This window comes from Apteryx rowi, unplaced genomic scaffold (assembly GCF_003343035.1).
Source record: "Apteryx rowi isolate R43461 unplaced genomic scaffold, aptRow1 scaffold_329, whole genome shotgun sequence".
NCBI lineage: Eukaryota > Metazoa > Chordata > Aves > Apterygiformes > Apterygidae > Apteryx > Apteryx rowi.
The window spans coordinates 108,861-126,321 of NW_020449741.1; the positions used below are offsets into that span (position 1 = coordinate 108,861).

General features: G+C 47.2%; 2 protein-coding genes across 5 annotated transcripts in view; one reads left to right on the forward strand and one right to left on the reverse strand.

Moving 5' to 3' along the window:
* The first annotated feature begins 2,859 nt into the window (after window positions 1-2,859).
* Window positions 2,860-6,002, forward strand: MRPS34 (mitochondrial ribosomal protein S34). The gene is made up of 3 exons (XM_026071595.1): window positions 2,860-3,242; window positions 3,330-3,372; window positions 4,278-6,002. Exons 1-3 carry the CDS (start codon window positions 2,925-2,927, stop codon window positions 4,553-4,555), a joined length of 639 nt encoding a protein of 212 aa, XP_025927380.1. The 5' UTR covers window positions 2,860-2,924; the 3' UTR covers window positions 4,556-6,002.
* A 1,491-nt stretch (window positions 6,003-7,493) lies between these two features.
* The window catches only part of MAPK8IP3 (mitogen-activated protein kinase 8 interacting protein 3), a 64,975-nt gene continuing 55,007 nt past the window's right edge, over window positions 7,494-17,461 (reverse strand). For all 4 annotated transcript variants that reach the window (XM_026071591.1, XM_026071592.1, XM_026071593.1 and 1 more), the window contains 7 exons: window positions 16,204-16,352; window positions 15,158-15,329; window positions 14,911-15,024; window positions 13,451-13,489; window positions 11,364-11,543; window positions 10,952-11,095; window positions 7,494-10,374 (listed from right to left, as the gene is read on the reverse strand). In XM_026071591.1, the coding sequence (XP_025927376.1) occupies window positions 10,253-10,374; window positions 10,952-11,095; window positions 11,364-11,543; window positions 13,451-13,489; window positions 14,911-15,024; window positions 15,158-15,329; window positions 16,204-16,352 (920 nt within the window). In that variant the 3' untranslated portion in view covers window positions 7,494-10,252. The remainder of the gene's footprint in view (window positions 10,375-10,951; window positions 11,096-11,363; window positions 11,544-13,450; window positions 13,490-14,910; window positions 15,025-15,157; window positions 15,330-16,203; window positions 16,353-17,461) is intronic.

Here is a 17,461-nt window from a genome sequence, read left to right on the forward strand (position 1 = left end):
AGTAAAACCAGCCGGGGGTCTCATTTTCGTTTGAGAGTTATCTCGTGTATAAAAGACCAATTGCTTTTGCACTGTAGTTCCAGGCCAGTTGTTTCACTGAGAGCGGGGCTGTGCACCGGCAGTCTGAAGGCCATGTACGTCCTGGGCTGCGTAAAGTGAATTTCCTGCTGTGCAAAGTTCAGTGATTCCTGCGGCTTGCGTGTGGGCACTAACATCACTGTCTGATTCCAGGGGCCTGAGCTGTAACAGTGAATTTCCTGCTGCTTTCCTACAGCTTTGTGGTGAAGCAAACTGAGCCTTCCACTGTGCTCAGCTTGCTCCCGCATAAGAATGAGGGAAATCTTTGTCCTGCTCTATTTTTGCTGGGCAGGTCGCTGGAGACTTGCAAACATGACTGTGCTGTGTTAGACTGCTCCCTAGGCTTTTTTCTTCTGTTCCCGTGTTGTCTTTGTTCTGGGTTTGGACACTCCAGCGCTTACACTGTCCTCTCCCTTGGGCAGGAGGCTTCTCACAGGTTTGCTCTGCCGGTGAGTGGCTCAGAAGGAACGATCAAGCAGGAGAACTTTGTGCTGAGCACTTCAGGGTAAGTGGTTGCACTGTCAGTGGGTCGCTTCTGCTCTGCCAGTGCTCTCGGGTGGGGGCATGTTTGGCTTTGCTTGGCAGAGGTGAGCCATTGATGAGATGAGGGAGTGCTAGAAATCTGATCCTTTCATCCTCGCTCCATGAAATGCCTGTGACTGCCCTGGAAACTCCCTGTTATACCAAAGAAAGCTATTGCTACCAGAGACAACTTGCTGCCACCATGCCCAGACTCTTCTCCTCAGTGTCTATGGATACTGAAAGTCATTTGTGAACTGCACTTGTATCCCCAGTGACCCATGTGGCTGACTAGCAGAACTGCGAGGTGATGAGTTTCAGAACATGTTTTGCACTCTCTACTGCTGTAGGAGTCAGGAGATGCTCTGTCTCTAGCTGCCAGTTTTAAAGTATTGCCTTATTTTTTCCTGATGACTTGACGTGTTTTGCCATTACCCTTCCTTTCTGTTCTTCTGACTAAACTCATTTCACAATTTTTCAACCATCCATATGTCTTCTTCCTCTCTGTGCCCCCACAGAAACCTGCAAACAGGTGCCTTGAAAGGCTAGAGCTTGGGGCTTTCTCAGTGCTTCACAGCCATGCATGTTACCTGCTCTGTGCCCTGTAATAGCTGCTTTACCTTCTCTGCTCTGTTTCTCCCACAGCTGGGTGAACTGAAGGCACGTATCTCATTCTAAACCAGTGTTATCAACTTACTTAATCAGATCTGTCTTCCATGTTACAACCCCTCTCTCCTTTTCAAGAGAGTTGCACTATATTAGGAGAAAAGTCCATGTTTTAAGAGAAGTAACAGCCTTTTAAAACTGAGGTGTGTTACTTGATTTGTTTTGCCATCCAACCCCTGCCAACCTCTTTTTCTCCCAAACATTGATTGTGGTTGACTGCTGACAGAAGCTGGTTTCTATGCCTGAACATCTTTAATAAAGGTCTCTAAGGCATTAGCAGAATGGAGAGGTTTCTTTCTGTATAAGATATGGCATTTAGGAAAAAAACCTCTAACATGATGGGTTTAATTTACCAGTCTGTGGCCATAATCCAGGGGCTACTATAGCCAAACCTGTGCAGTTTCCTACTGAAATCTGTAACGCAGTCACTGATTCTTGACCATATGCTCATGTGTTGCATCAGGGCACTGCTGTCAGAGCAGTTCTTGCCAGGGGAGTTTGTCTGGTTCTGGTAGATGGAGTTAAAAGACCTGAATTCGGGCCTTGGTTCAGTTTCTGACTCTGACCTTGCACTCTGGCCTTGGACTTTTAACCTTTGTCTTATTCTCCCTAAAAAAGCAATGAGAAATCTACCTGAATGATTACTCCATGTTTTTGAAAGTTTCCTTCTTCGTGGTTTAAAGAAGGGCTTGAAATTGATGAATGTTGTCTTCAGTAATTAAAATCTATCTTGACAACAGCAACATGCTGATCAAAAGAGACTGTCTAATGTATTAAAATGTAACAGCATTGCTAAAAAGTGTCTCTGAAGGCCCAGATGTTTCAGTCTTGACTCATGCCCACAATGAACAGTGAGGGGTCTTGCAGGACCTTTCCACTTCCATATGAAGCGCGTAGCACTCCCGTGTCAGTAATCCAACTGTACCTCGTGTTTGCTCCTGTTAGAGCTGTTTTTAACAGCAACCAACTGTTGATAGGTAATACATGCAATAAGCCAGGTTCAGAACAGAACTTAATGTTGTAGGTAGGGCAGTTAGTGAGGTGGCTCATAAAGAATATGAGAGCAGCTGGAAGGAGGGGATTTGAAAGCATGCGCAGAGAAAGCCTGTTCGGTGGAGGGTTGAGGACTGATGCAGAAAGTGGTTCAGGAAGACAGGAGGCCCAGGGTGCGCTCAGCTGCACAGGTGAAAAGGAAGCTGCCCAGATCAGCGACCAGCTTGAAAAACGAACCGCTGCCTTGCTTCAAAAGAGCAGTGCCGGAAGGTACTTGCCGCGACGGGAGGGCCCAGGGAGCCTCGGCTCGCCCCCGGCATGAGCGGAGGCCGTGCCCCCGGCCGTAACGCGGGGCCGGGGCCGGAGCCGGGCCCGGGGAGAGGCGAGGCGAGGCGCCGGCTCCAAGTCCCCCCGCCGCCCGCAGCCGCTCGGCCCGGCCCGGCCGGGGGCCCGCGGGTTCCTCAGCAGCGGCACAAGCGTTCCGCTGCCACCACCCCCCCGCGCGGGAGCCGCCAGGCCGCAGCGCTTCCGGGCGGGGCGGGACGGCGCGCGGGCGGCACCGGAAGCTGCCGGGCGCTGAGGCGGCCTGAGGGGCAGCGCGGCGCGGCCAGGACCCGGCGGCTCGGCTCGGCTCGGCTCGGCTCAGGGCGGCCCGGCAGGCAGGCGCCATGGCCCGCAAGAAGCTGTACCGGCCCATCGCCGCCATGGCGAAGAAGATCCGCGAGTACCGGGCGCTGAAGAACCGGCCGCGGGACTCGCAGCGCTTCGCCCTGGACTACGAGACCATGCGGCGGCCGCTGACGCAGAAGCGGCTGCCGGTGCTGGCCTGGGAGGACGTGCGCAACGAGAACCGCCTCTTCACGCTGCTCTGCCGCCTGCCGCTCTTCGGCGTGGGCCGCGTGGTCACCCGCAAGTCCTGGCTCTGGCAGCACGACGAGCCCTGCTACTGGGTCATCACCAAGGTCAAGGTGGACTACACGGCCGAGGTAGAGCACCGCTCCTAGCTGAGCCTCCTCTTTCTGTGGCAAGTAACGTCTGTCACTGCCCGCAACCAATTCTTATTTTCTTTGCAGAATATGGATCATGGAAAAGCGTGGGGATATCTGACCTTCAGAGGTAAAAACAACTTGCTTTCTTTCACAAAAAAGCTTAAGAGAAAACATTCATAAGCAAAACCAGAGAATAAAGTGCAGGGTACGGTGAGCTGCAGGAGAACCATGACCCTCCCATTTGGGAAGTTTTGTTTTTCTTAACTTTGTTAATGAGAAAAGAAATTCTCCATAGTTTAGTTTCTAATGGCGGGATGTAGCTGTCATAGAATACATTTCCAAGAATATTGTGGGAGAGCCAGTGTAGACTGACAATGGGAAAAGACACTGCACTGACAGAGGATTAGGTGAGGTGACAGAGTTGCCTTCCATCCCTAAACTTCAAAGGCAAGACATAGAATGAAAGCACGAGGATATTCTGGGTAAAATCATCAGTAAAACAGCCATGTTGGCAAGTAAACTGGCATTGCACACACTTGGAGTTAGATGGGGGAATTTGCCTTTTTTTTAAAGCCTAATATTAGCTTAATATTAGCGATATGAATGTTTTTATTAGTTTCTGAAACACTTTATTGAAAGCTTTTGAAGTTTATATATATACATTTATATATATATATCATTAAGCTTCCCAGGGAACTTTCATTACTGTAGGGAGAAATTACTCTTATTCTTCAACCATGGAAACTAAATCAGTGAGAGATGAAGTGACTTTTTAAATTAAAAGAGGAAGTCAACCATAGAATTAGAGCAACTTGCTTGTAGTCTTTTCAGTCTGTTTCTGTTTTAATTTCCATGGGCAGAAGTGGGATCCTGCAGTATAGCAGTGAAAATACTGTGTGATCCTTTCAAAATCTCCTTTGCTATTGCCAGTTATAGCAACAGCGATACTGGAGAGCCTGCGCTTGCTGCATTTCCTGGAGGGAGTTTGTTGCTGATAGCGTTGTCCACTGGTGTTCATCTTCTTTTTCTCAGGCAAAACTGAAGAAGAAGTGAGAGAGATCGACAAAGTCATGTACCATGACTGGCGAATGGTGCCCAAGCATGAGGAGGAGGCCTTCAAGAAATTCACCCCAGTGCCAGAAGAGACCATTCGGTACCTTCCATACCCGCCTCTGCTCCGAGCCATGATCCTTGCTCAATGGCAGAAAGAGGGAAAACCAATCACAGAGGAGCCGATGATTGATCTGGAGAAGGTCATGGCTTCTCGCCTTCGGGTTGCAAAGCAAAAAGCTGCAGGGACGCCAGTATAAAGACTTGTTGTGTGACCTGAGCTTCCCATATGCTCTTGCTGTGTGTTAGAAGCACATCAACTTCTTACAGAAGGCACATTTGCCCACTGTTGTATGGCACATCCAGGTTTTCTCACTTCACTTTCTCCCCAGGACCATACAGTGACCTCTTCTGAAAGGGAAGATGCAGATCCATGCAGATTTTTTTTCTTAATTTCAATCTGTCACCAGAGGGACCTTCTTGGTTCTCTGTATATTCTCTGAATTCATAGCTCCTGTCATTCAGCTACAATTCTTTGGAGCACGGTTCCCTTTAGAGCCTGAAAATGAGGGGTTTTTTTTAAGAACGCTTGTCAGATAATTTAGGTCCTATTTAAATCACAGAAAGCTGATGTAAGGATATCTCCTTATTTCAGAGCTGTGTGCAAACCTAGCAGAATAAATGAGTTCTTACATCTGTAGCATACTTCTAAGAAAATAGCTTGATTCCCCCCCGCCCCGCATGGAGATCATCCACACGGTTGGTTGAGGTCCAAGTGCAGAGCCTTTATCTTATCAGACCCTTCCTAACCGGTGCAGATTCATCCGAGTTACATATGATAGCAATGAACAACATGGGAGGAACACGACTTTAGATAGTAAGTGTTATTCCCAGAGATGGCCATCAGGAGAGGAGAGAAACTTTAATTCTAGTGATGTGAAGTAGGTAGGATTAGCTCTTACTATTTGAAGCCAGTAGCAAACTACCCCTCATTTCAGTGGAGTATGTTGTGGTGAAAGGTGCAAAAACATAACTCCTTAGTGCAGCCTCTAGAGTTGCTCTTAGGTTAGTCACTCTGACACTTACTTGTTATTACACCATGCCATTGGGGGAGATTTCTTCAAGGTGTCTCCTCGGACCCTAGCCAGAATAAGCAAACTGCATACCTGGAAACCAAAGGCATTTGACTGTAAAAGAAAGACCTGAGTTCAGTATACTTGATAATAATGACACAGGAAATGCAAAAATCACCAACGAACAGAATGGGATTTTTCCTAACTGCCAAAAAGCTGAAGGAAGGAGGAAAGAACATACTGCCTTAGCAATGCTCACTAGTGCGACCCTGTGCTTGAAACAGGCTTTTCACCTCAGCTGCACCGAACTGAGAATGTATTTTTAATACTGTTACATCCCATTGCTTTAATGGAAGCAGTTCTGGATGGGGTTTTCCTCATGTTACTGTACCATGCAATGGCTTCGTAGGGGATCCCCAAAAATCCTGACTGAGAACATGATGTGCTTGTATTAAATCATGGAAGCACAAATCGCACAGGGTCACTGATGGGAGATCTGGAGGCAAAGGCACATTTGGGCTTCACAGCTGTGTCGCTGAGGGGCTCAGTCGATACAGCTCTGCAAGGGTGTGCTTTTTGCAGAGTGAAAAAACAAATGTAAAGCAACAGTGCCAATAAAGCCTCTTTCTTCTCTTCTGCTGTCTTGTGTGTAAGGCTCCCCAAGCCGGAGCTTGGGTGAGGGGACTGGTTGCAGCACGCTGGGCACTAGTCCTGCTCTAGTCCAGCCCAGCCACAGTTATTTCACTGGCAGAGTTGCTGTGTCACGCTGGAGGTGGGTGTCAGGCCAGGACGAACAGCCTGGGGCTGTGTTCCTGCTGGTGTAGCTGAGAGGAGGATCCCTGAGTGATCCCTGGGGCTGCTGCTGTGGCCTCTCGTGCACCTGTGGCCTGGCATAAACCAAGCCCTGTAAGGGAGCTCAGCTGCTTCTTGGTGCCGGTTTCTGCTGGCAGCTGGTGAATCCATGGGATGGTACCTGCCTCTCTGCTCACACACATTGCTGCAGTGACTTGGGAACCTACTGCTTGCAGGCCAGCGGGATGTTGAAGCCCAGATGCCCAAACTGCTTCTGTGCTTACATGGGGCTCCTGGGCCATGGGCGGGGGCAGGAAAGGGGCAGATGGGGCTGGTCAGGGCAGTCATGGTCAGTTGGTGCCATCAGGGCTCTGACACCTGTAGACTCTTAGCACCAAGCCCTGGGATGTCTTGAGAGACCCTTCTTTGATCTCGGAGGTTCCCTTTTGGGACACACTTCTGTAAAGCCACACAGCCCCAGTTTGTCATGTTTGTCTACAACTCCACATCCATTACAGAGTCAGTTTGGTCCTGTAACACTTAGCTGTTTGCTTTTTCTTAATAATAAACATTGAAGTCTTCCACTGGTTATTCTCTGCAGGGATTGGGAGGGTGGAGAGGATGGTGGCCAATTTGGGCCAGTGCTGGCAGAGTGGTGCGTTAAAAGGGATGTGAGCTGAGCACTCCGTCCTCAAAGCTGCTGCACTGAATGACATATTTTATTGATACTGCAATGTGCTGCTAGCTGCAATTTTCCTTGCGTGCCCGAGGGATGCACAGGCAATGCAACTAATGAGGAAGCAGCCATGGCTTGTCAAGACATTAAAATCATTTAGGAAGCTAATGGCAAGGGAACCTGCTTGCTGCAACTCATTTTAAAGCCTGACAATGGGCAATGTTGCTATTTATAGCCTTATTCACAATAATTTTCACTACTTTCCTGTTACCCCTTATCTATTATAGCTGCGTACATTCCTTGAGTTAATTAACTTCTATAGAATAGGTATGAACTTGTCTAAATGCTACCGGGACTAAGAGGAACAGACAAGTGGATGGACTCGGCATCCTGAAGGCAGGATTGCTGAGCATCATTGATTCCTATGAGCCCTGTCAAGTACCATCTAGGGGACATTGGCAACTTGAGCTCTGAAAGCTGAGACTCGTGTTGACCCTGGGGTCTCCTCTGAAGAGGACCCCCCACCAAGGACAGCTGTAGATAGCCAGTAGCTAAATAGTGAACATTTGAGCTGACAGCCACACCAATCCTTTTAAAAGCCTCGCTACAAGCTGAGCAGAAAGCCCAGTGCCTGAAACACAACACACTGGCACTTGCTGATGTTAACACATTTATTACATACAGAACAGATATGGTTCATTGTTTGATAGCATAGGGGACGAAGCATGGGAACGTATTCATACAGCAGTCTCTTTACAGAATGCCATCTTCTGACCAAACAGCGGAGTTTACAGGCCTTAAGACACTTTTTAAAATCCTTTTGTAACATACAAGATACTTTACATACATCACAGTGGAGATATGACAGGGAAGTGTGTTGAAGCCAGTCAGCTCTTCACCTTGCTGCCCAGTAGCCACCAAATGCTGATAGGAGTGTGACAGCAGAGGCTGGTTTTACTTAGCTGTAGCTGCCCCCTTTTAAACATGTGCTTCTCTTGGAGGAAAATATGCATCAAACTGGAAAGGAACCTGTTGGTAGAGGCCTCAGACCTATTTCCTTATGTCGCCAGGGACTGGTGGGTAACAGGTGACAGGTAGTGTCACTGTGACTTCTAAAACCAGATACAGAACAAACAGTAAGAGGTAACAGTATTACACTTCTGTATTTTCATATGGAAAGTTCTATAAAGCTAAGGAATGGGTCCTACTAGGGCTTTTTTTCCCCTTAAGTTAGTCCAAATTATGAAGTTTACTTGGCATGAACTGTTAGATGTTTGTGGAATCTGCTGTCGAAACGTCTACCTTCTTGTTACCCCTTCTGCACTCTGTATTGCAACTCAAAGAGCCCATCCTAGCAGAAAGCATTTTGGGAAAGTGGCAGCAGAACAAGACTGGCCCAGTCAGCAGCGCCCAGTGAAGCGTCCCCAGAGGTTCCCGCTGCACACAAGCGGGCTGCTCAAAAAAATTCCTCAGCCAAACGGCAGCCACAGAGCCTGGCATGCTGGTGGCTGGAGAACGCCTATCCTGCTGGTTACCTGCCTCACTCTACAAGGAGTGATGTGAGTGTAAGCCAGCGCTGCTCACAGGCAGCACAAGGCAACACTGCTCCTGTGAATTTGGTGGCTGAGGCCTCTGTTCTCTGGATACGTATCCTTGCCTCCTTGGAGGCAATGTGTGTGCCCCAGCCTTTCTCTGAACTGTGGACCCAAAAAGCACTTCAGCGCTGCTAAATCTGGACACTGCCGTGCCATGCTGGCACAAAGATATATCTGTGAGCCCCAGACTGCTGCCCAGCTCAGGGAAGAAACAGGACCACCAAATCCACTGCTAACAACTGCTGCTCACTCTAGTCCTGCACATCCAGAAGGGAGTGCTGCAGGGAAGCAGGACTTGCCCTTCTGGAGACAGGACTGTTTCCACTGTCAGAAAGGAAGTGAAGTGTGTGTTGGACAAATCTTACCTCTGTATCCGGAGCTAGCATTGTAGCCTAAAACTGCTCTTGCTGGCCCCACTTCTTGCTGCTTCTCCTGCAAGCAGGACACGCTCCTGCAATCCCACAGTACCGCTTACACAAGTAGGGTGGTCAGCATTTCTCTCAGGGGTCATCATTCTTTTCAGGAGTCAGACATTTCCAGCTTTTTGACCAGTAGCAAGGCCAGTCAGTGCTTGTCACGTTAGGTAAAGAGGTCAGGAGACCTGGCCTCATTCCTTTTTGCGTGACCTCAGGCAAGACACAGCCTTTCTATACCTTGACTGCACCTACACAGTCCTTCCTAACCTCACAGCTACGGTGTGAAGGAAAACAGACATCTCCTCCATGCTGAACACCAGCAGTTCCCAGAAGGGGACACATCCTTATGAGTCGAGGTAACTTCACTGCATTAACACAGAACCACAGCTCATCAATGTATTCTGCCCTCGCCTGTGTTTTAAAAGCCAACAAACACTATACAGAGCTAGCTTTCTCACTGAATTTCTCAGGCTCATAAAAAGAATGAACTCAAGAGTCTTTTCCTACCTGGCAGTTTTGTAAGGGAGAGTTAAAAGTACTGCTGACTTTTCTGTTCTCTAACTAACAAGGTTCCAGTACCCTTTTGCTACTGCAGATTCCAAAGCCCCTGTGGCCTCTGCCATAAAACACCCATCTTCCATCTGACCCTACCGAACAGCCCTCCCTGGGCACACAGTCACTCAGAACACTACTGCTAAGACAACAGCAGCAGAAGAAGAGGGAGACCTTCCATTTGCATGTACAGAGAATGCGTTCCCCACAGTAACTGTTCATGACACTGTTACCCTCTCCAGCCAAACAGCAGAAGTAATTCTGAAACCTTGACACTCCTTTCTGTTGAAGGTTCCTGGCTTGGGCTTGGTCCTGGCTGCTCTCAGTCCATGGGATATTATTCTGTGCTTAGGTGTACCCTATGCAGAGTGGGTAAGGTGGAAATTCCACTGGTGAACTAGAAAGGATTTCTGCCGAGGTGCTAGAGAGTTGTGATTCACCATCGCAGCTTTGGTGGGGGACGCTGGGGTGACGTACTGCTTCTCATGCAGATGGGAGTGAGGCAACCTGCTGGAGAACCTGCGCCACCTATCCAGCTCCCAGCTCCCGGGCCCTGGGCAAAGGGTTTGCACCGTTCTGGCTCCAAGCTTCACTTCATCAATGAGCTGCCATTTCTCTCCTTGTAGACGCCAGCTCCAGAGCAGAACAACAATCCAACCACGGAGAAAGCGCACAGGCCCAAGATGAAAGCTGCAAGTTCAGAGGTTAGAAGGGGGTCACAGTCCAAGGCAGGAGCCGTTGCAGTTGTCTGGGGTTGGTTTCCAGCAGTAGGTATAATGCAGGAGTTCTGTATGTACATCTTGGCATTCAGGTGGGAGGAGGGAGACTTACATTGGTAGGAAAGGAAAAATTCTCACTCAGGGATATATGATACTTGCCACACGATAATGTGGCTCCTTTCAGCCTTGGAAAGTACTGGCTTCACCTGGGTGGCATCTCCTGCATTCTCTTCCGTCTCATCATCTTCTCCATCCCCTGAGGAGAGAAAACAGAGAGTAAAGAAGGTGGGAAGCAGAACCCAAATTTACACTGCCCTGGAATCCTTCACAAGAGGCTAATATCCCTGCTACACGATCTCTGCAGTCTGATTACAAACAGCACGAGCTGAAACCTCCCTTTATGCCTGGAGGAGCTTTATAACCACAGGGTGCTTTTCTGAAGCAAGCCTGTATAAATGGAACAAACTACCTCCAGGAGTAGGCAAACCCAGCCCTATTCAGTTTGGGGAAGTCAATGTTTACGACACAGAATGCCCTAGAGTGGCGCAAGTGACCACAGCGGGACAGCAGTGTTTGGAGCTGCTGGTACAGCATTTTATTCTTTTCAGAGCCATTATTGCAGCCTGTGTGGTAGCACAGGCACAGACAGGGGCAGAGTTTGGCAGCCTTATGTTGTGCAAGGAAATGCCTGCTATCTGCCCCAGCAGCAGGATGCAGGAGAAGCAAGCAGCCTCGCTTTTCAGATTTCTCTCCCCACAGCAGTGTTCCCTCTCTCCAGTGCTGTGGCCCTGCACCTCCTCCTGTCCCAGACGCCTCCCACCACAGGCACTCACCAATCCGGAAATCGATGTACCCTTCTCCTCCGCTCAGCACCAGGACGTTCTTCAGCTTCTGCCCCTCAGTCTCGGTGGCTGCTGTGCTGGGGTTCTCCGAGGGGCTATCCAACACGCTCCCATTCAGGGTCGCTAGAACATTGCCTGGAACAGGAGGGAGGTGCTGTCAGTGCCTTTGCTCAAGCCCCATGCACTTAGCACAATTACACAGACTCCACTAGACAGGTCAATCCCTTCTGCTGGTGAAATCTGGAAGACATTACAGTCTAAACTACCAGTGTCTGAGTCACGGTGATCTGCAGGAGATCGAAATGATGCTGACAGCCTTCTGCTGCCGAGCAGCTCCAGCTCCTGCCACTGAGCAGATGACAGTACAAGACTCTGCACGAGGAAGGGATGTGCTCTTCCTTACCAGGCACTGAAACGAAGAACTTGACAGCATCACGGTGGCCATGGAAACAGAGTTGTGCCTGGGCCATGGAGCAATAAGGAATGAAACTGCTGGCAGATTTGTCGCTGTTGTCATCGCCGTACACGTGGATGACTCCACCAGAGCGGCTGCCCTCTCCAGAGGTCGGTGAGGTTTTGTTGGCTGAGAACAGGGAGGAGGAACATTGTAAGTGACAGCTTTGGTCCTATTTACAGAAGGGACTCAACCAAAGAGAACATTCAAGAGACATGAAGGAAAACCTTTAGAGGTGCAGGTCTCTAAAGGTCTTGTGTAAGGGAGGCGATACAGGAAACGACACTAGACTATATAGTCCTTCTCCCTGTTGGGTTGGGTAACGCCTACTCATGATAACAAACTACATTTCTCATCAAATTTAATATTTGGCTACTAATGAGGTACACATCCCTGGAGGTGGTGGGCAAGAATGACCCTAAAGCACACCAGACACAAGGTCTCTAGGTTGTCCCAGTAAAGGCCTCTTCTGGCAGCAATTCTGTCCAACCTTCAGAAATTACTTACTGTCCTAGGGATCAACCTTGGTCTTTCATACTCAGTGGGGTAACCAAAGGTGTTCACTGCCCCCATGACACATTAAGGGCTTTTGTCCTTCATGCACTTGGAGAATTACTGCTATTTTCTGGATCAGTAAAGCTGCTCAGTTTCCAAGTCAAGTCCTTTGCTAATGCCAAACTATCGGCATGCAGGTTTCTGAAAGCCATCTCTGTGGCTGGGGAAGGCCTCTCACTCCAGTAAATGTCACAGCTGTGGATGGAGCAGCGGTCCTTCCTTAGTCCTCGATTTAGCCCTGATGCCAGAAGATGAGCTTCTCAAGCAATGAACATCTCCTGAAAGACATTCACCATCCACAACTTTCAAGGATTTCAGGTTGAGCTCAGGGGCCCGCACCTTTCAGGTCCAGGCACTGACATGAATGCTTCCACTCACCAGGGAACAGAGACAAGTGTTCAGGGCTCAGAATAGGAGATGCTTTCCTTTCACATGCACCCACATCAGTAAAAGAGAAATACTATTAAAATCACAAGGCCTTCATTTTTTATTTCCAGAGAGAACTAAATTGCTTGCTTAATTGACCGTAATTCTGTATTTTGACATGGGCTGGATTTCAGTTACTAAGTGCCTCAGAAACAAAGAAGACTTACTTAGCAGGCTCAAGCCAGGATGCTGAGACAATGTACAAATATTTGGATGGAAGAATGAGAGTCAATGTGTGCAAAGGGAAGATCCCCAAAACAAAAGCTTTCTGCACCTTTGTGCTTTGGTTTGCTGTGAGCAGCTACACTTGGATGTTCTCATCTGACTGTGAGATAGGGCTGGTACTAGCAGTTCGGTCTTCTAGCTCAGTATCTTGCTTCTGACAGTGACCAGCATCAGATGCTTTAAAAGGAGGAGACACATGCTGATGATGCTCCTGGACAGCCTCAGAAATGTCTTCCAGTGAGAAAAAATATCTGACTCTGGAGAGGCTGGAGTAAGCCTAAGCATAAATTTTAACAGTGAACTAAGACCCTGCCTTAACTGGCACAAAAGCAAGCAATTCTTAATATTTTTCAAAGAAGTCCTTCTTGTTAAGAGTCTTGGTTGATTATCCGCAGCTGGGAGGTGCCACAGCAGCTACTGTCACTGGCCTGGAAACTAATGGGAGAAGCACCCTTGGAAGACCCAGTGGACAGTCTACCCCTGCTTCCTGGAAATAGCTGACTGAAGAAAACTTTACAGCATAGATAGAGCCAGTCCCAATCCAAAACCTGGCCTACCAGAATAAGGGAACTACTGAGGAAGAGTAAAGTACTCTTCTTACACAAAATAGATGTCATGGCTGATGAGATGGATGTAAATGTTTTTAGCCATGGGGAATGAGGATATTTACATTATTGCATCTGGTCTCTTTTCTGGAACTTAAAATGAGAGAGTGACAAGGGAAATGGCTGGAGAGAACTGAATGGCAGGATGGAAGGGTGGGAAAGTGACTGCAAAGGTCAATGGGTGCAAAAGGAGTGAGAGCTGAAGGAAGGAGGCAATGAACTTACCCCGGAGCCCAAGGAGTTGGCCTCGGTGGAGGACTACAGCTAGGCACAGGCAAGGAGTGGGAACACAGAGGGGCACGGGAAGAGATAGGCAGGATGGGAGAGAAGAAAAAGGTGATTACTGGGAGAAAATTCAGGGAGCAACAGAAATGTATAAACCTAGCAAAACCATAACAGGAACTAAAGGCTCAGGATCAATTTATACCAACACTACTCTTGCTCATCTTACTCTTATCTTACAAGGACAGATGCAGTATCTGAGACAGGAGAGGGTTCATGGTCACAAAGATCCATTGCTAAAATTGCTAGTGAAAGCTTACTGCATCCCAACCACTTTTTACAGAACCGTTTTTACAGAAGCCCCAAAGGATAATGCAACTGGTTTACAGCAGGGAACAAGCATAACTCAGAATTATGACAGCAGCCCCAAGAAAGATTGGGCTTTAAAACAGGGATTCAGAAGTGAGACACTGAGATTACAATGCGCAGAGAGGACTATGTCACTGACTTCCTGGTGTCGGCCCTGGTGATCTCCAGCTCCACTAGCTTGAGAGGAGACAATTTCAGCACCCACTTCCAGGAGGATTACAACAGGTTTGCTCCCCTTGCACAGCACTCATTTGCTTCTCAGCTTGCCTGCCAGCAGTGCTGGAAAAATGGAAATTTGGCTGCTTTCTAGTGAAAGCAACTGCATATTCCCTTCATTAAACTCTGAAACAAACCTTCTGCAAAGAAGACCTAGATTCTGACTGGCAGGTACAGAACAAGATTACTGAGAGCTTCAATTAACCTTCCTGCTGTAGAGACTTGCCTGTTAACTACCACTGCTAGGTCTCCTCACCAGGTCAGATTTAGCTCAATACTGATTTCTACTTGACTGATAAAAACTGAGCCCTAATTTGACTAAATGGAGCTTTCCTAAGTCCGAAAAATACTGTCACAGAGATGTTTAGATGTCTACACCAACACAAAATTCCCCCAGAGGTCTTCCTGGTGATTTCTCATCCCATAGCCTCCTTTTGGAGACTTGCCACTATTCCCAAAGCTTTATTTCTCCTCTTTTCCAGCAGCTATAGAGTCAGTTCACATCTGTTTGTCCTGTCAAGGTCACACTCAAGAGAAGACTTTATGGATGGTAGAGGTGTCATTGGCCCCCTGAGGAGGAAGCTGCTTCAACTGAACTGAAGGGGACAGTAACAATTATCTATTAGGTTTTAGGCAGGTTGAATCTATTCAACTCAGTGTTTAATCCCATAATTAAGGAAGTGTTAAACCAAGTTTGGGGTCGCTCATAGTCAGGGCTCTTCTCTCCAAATGCTGCTATGATCAAAATATGGCAGGTTCAGAGTAAAAGTGTCTGGAAAGCATTAGCCTGCCAGAGCCATCTGCCATACTGCATAAATAACAAGCAAAAGCACTGTTATTTGGAGGGATCACAGAAGAATCTCTGAAATGTCACTTACTCTCCGTCAATGGGATGGAGATGACGACGCCATTCCCTGTCCCTACCCAGAGGCGGTTGCCAGCAATGAGCAGAGCTGTAATCCGTACAAATGAGAAGCCCAGCTTTCCAGTGCCTAGGAAGCATGCATGAGAATTGAAGAGTCAGTTAAAAGCATATGACTCGGGGCAATGCCTGCTAATGAATATTGACATCTCTCTGGTCACAGTAAGCAACGGACCATTTACTGACAGTCACTACTGCCTCACCTAGCATCTTGCTGACGTAAGGCTCGATGTCGACATCCTGCAGATGTTGATGGCTGTGGGCATGGTAAAGCCTTAGAGTGGAGTCCAGGCGAATAGAAACCCATACTCCGTCTCCAATCCACGCCAGCTGTCGCACCTGGCTCTCCCGCCGAGGGTGAGCATCAAAGGATTTCTGAAATGCCAAATAGGTGAACCAACATGAGTTCATGAACGGTCTACAATTATCTAGACATATACTCTATTTTGCTCAGCTGAGGTCAYTTGTTTGGGTTTCAAAGTTTTTGGAGCAAATGTATTAATTCCTGGCTGACCTCAGAAGTTCACTACAGTATGAAGAAAATTCCTTGCTTGAAGTGATGTGTTGCACAGCTGCTTCATAGACAGAACTATTACAGTCTTTGTAGACCATTTCAGAAAGAAGAAAATACAGGAATCAAGAGCTTACAAGGTGATTGGTAGAAAAGGAAAACACACAGCTCCAGTATGAAGCCTGGAGATCAGCAAACTGCCTTGGCATTTCGATTTGAACTTCAGAATCAGCATTTCTTCTCCCTTTGATTAGAGTTATTCAAAGCACTGTTATCCAGCTTTGTACCAACACCATGGTACTGAATAAATATTTCAGCAAAAAGGCTCTAAACTTCCTTTTTTCCCTTGGGCATGTGGGATCATTGAGGTTTGCTAAGTGTATTTTTCTTGTTGTGCCACAGTGCCTACAGATGAGGGAGTCTTAGACCTTATATGAAGGGCAGTTGTAGAGCACAGATGAACATTTGTACAGCACGTGGACTTACAGCCTCACTAGTAATGGTACAGGAAGTGCTCAGTTCAGACTGATCTAAGGATTTAAGCTCTGCAAAGGGAGGAAGGAATAAGTGCCCCTCTGGCAGACTGGGTCATGAGATGACCCAGACTGACAGTTCTGGTCCTACAGTCAGCAATAACAACACAGAGGTTCTGCACTTCCATACACTGCTGCAGAAAACAGCTAGAAGTAAATACAACATCATGTATGTGCATGCATACACACACAGTTGTTCTCTTACCTCAATCTGCATTGTCTTAGGTTGGATGACGTGGATTTTGTTCTTGTAGCCACACCAGACTCTGTCATACACAACAGCCATGCAGCGGATGGAATGGTGAGTGTGACCGAGGTCCATTAGGTGGTAATTGCTGAGATCCCACTGACCATCTAAGGCAAAAAACAAGTTGGGGAAAGCTGTATTGGATCCTTCATGAGATGTCAGTATACAACAGAATCATCTATCATCTACCCATTTATACAAGCTTAACTAATACTCAAGCGCATTTTGCTTATGTCTGTGAACTTTCCATGAATCCATAACACTAGTTGGGGCAAAGCCTTATACTTACCATACACATGACAATAAAGCTTAGTTTGGTGGGCTGAAAGCTCTCCAAATCAGGCTAATTTAAACATCCTTTTATTGTAATGAAAGGAACAGGTTTCCCTAACAAGTATGACAAAACCAACAGGGGAAGAAAAAAGACAGCCTAAAAAGACTATGTGGAAACTTATAAGGAAATGAACCTTACAATCCTTACTGCGAGGTTTCCTCATATTAAAGGCAAACAACATCATCTCCCCAAAGTGATGGAACCAGGATGAGGAATCAGACCTCCCTTTTCTTGGTCTTATTTTCTAACTACCAGACAGATGCTGTGTCTCTGCAGACAGGTGGTTTCTATGTCATGAACGTTATCATATTTCTGACGGGAACCTTCTGTCCATGTGAATGGTCAGGCTTGAATTCAATGACAAAAGCTGAATCAAAAAAGAGACTACACAAAACCAGAAATCTTTGTATTCCAGTCTGCTGTGTAAACAGCTATTCTGATTATACTTACTGCTACCCTGACTATACTTAAAGACGTCAATGAATGACTGAGAAATAAGTTCTTAATATGCAAAGATTAGTCACAGTTAGCAACTTCCTACAAGCTGTACAGTATGAAAACAGGTTGTAACTGTCAAGGTTATAAGGAAATAAAATCTGCATTAGTGAAGAGGACAAGAAATACAGAATTCAAAATTATACTGAAATTACAAGATTAAGGCATGACAGATTACTCAGACATCTTTTTCACAGCAAGAAATCCTGGCCAAGTGCAATGTGAGGGTTCTGTCTACTTGTCTGGGATTTCCAGACTTCCTGAAATCTTAGTTATGTCTGCTGCATTTGGACAGATCGACTCCAACCCTAATACAGACTCCAATTTCTCTGGGAAGCCACAGGCCTATTTCATTTGCACTGCGCAGATGATCTGCTTGGATATCAT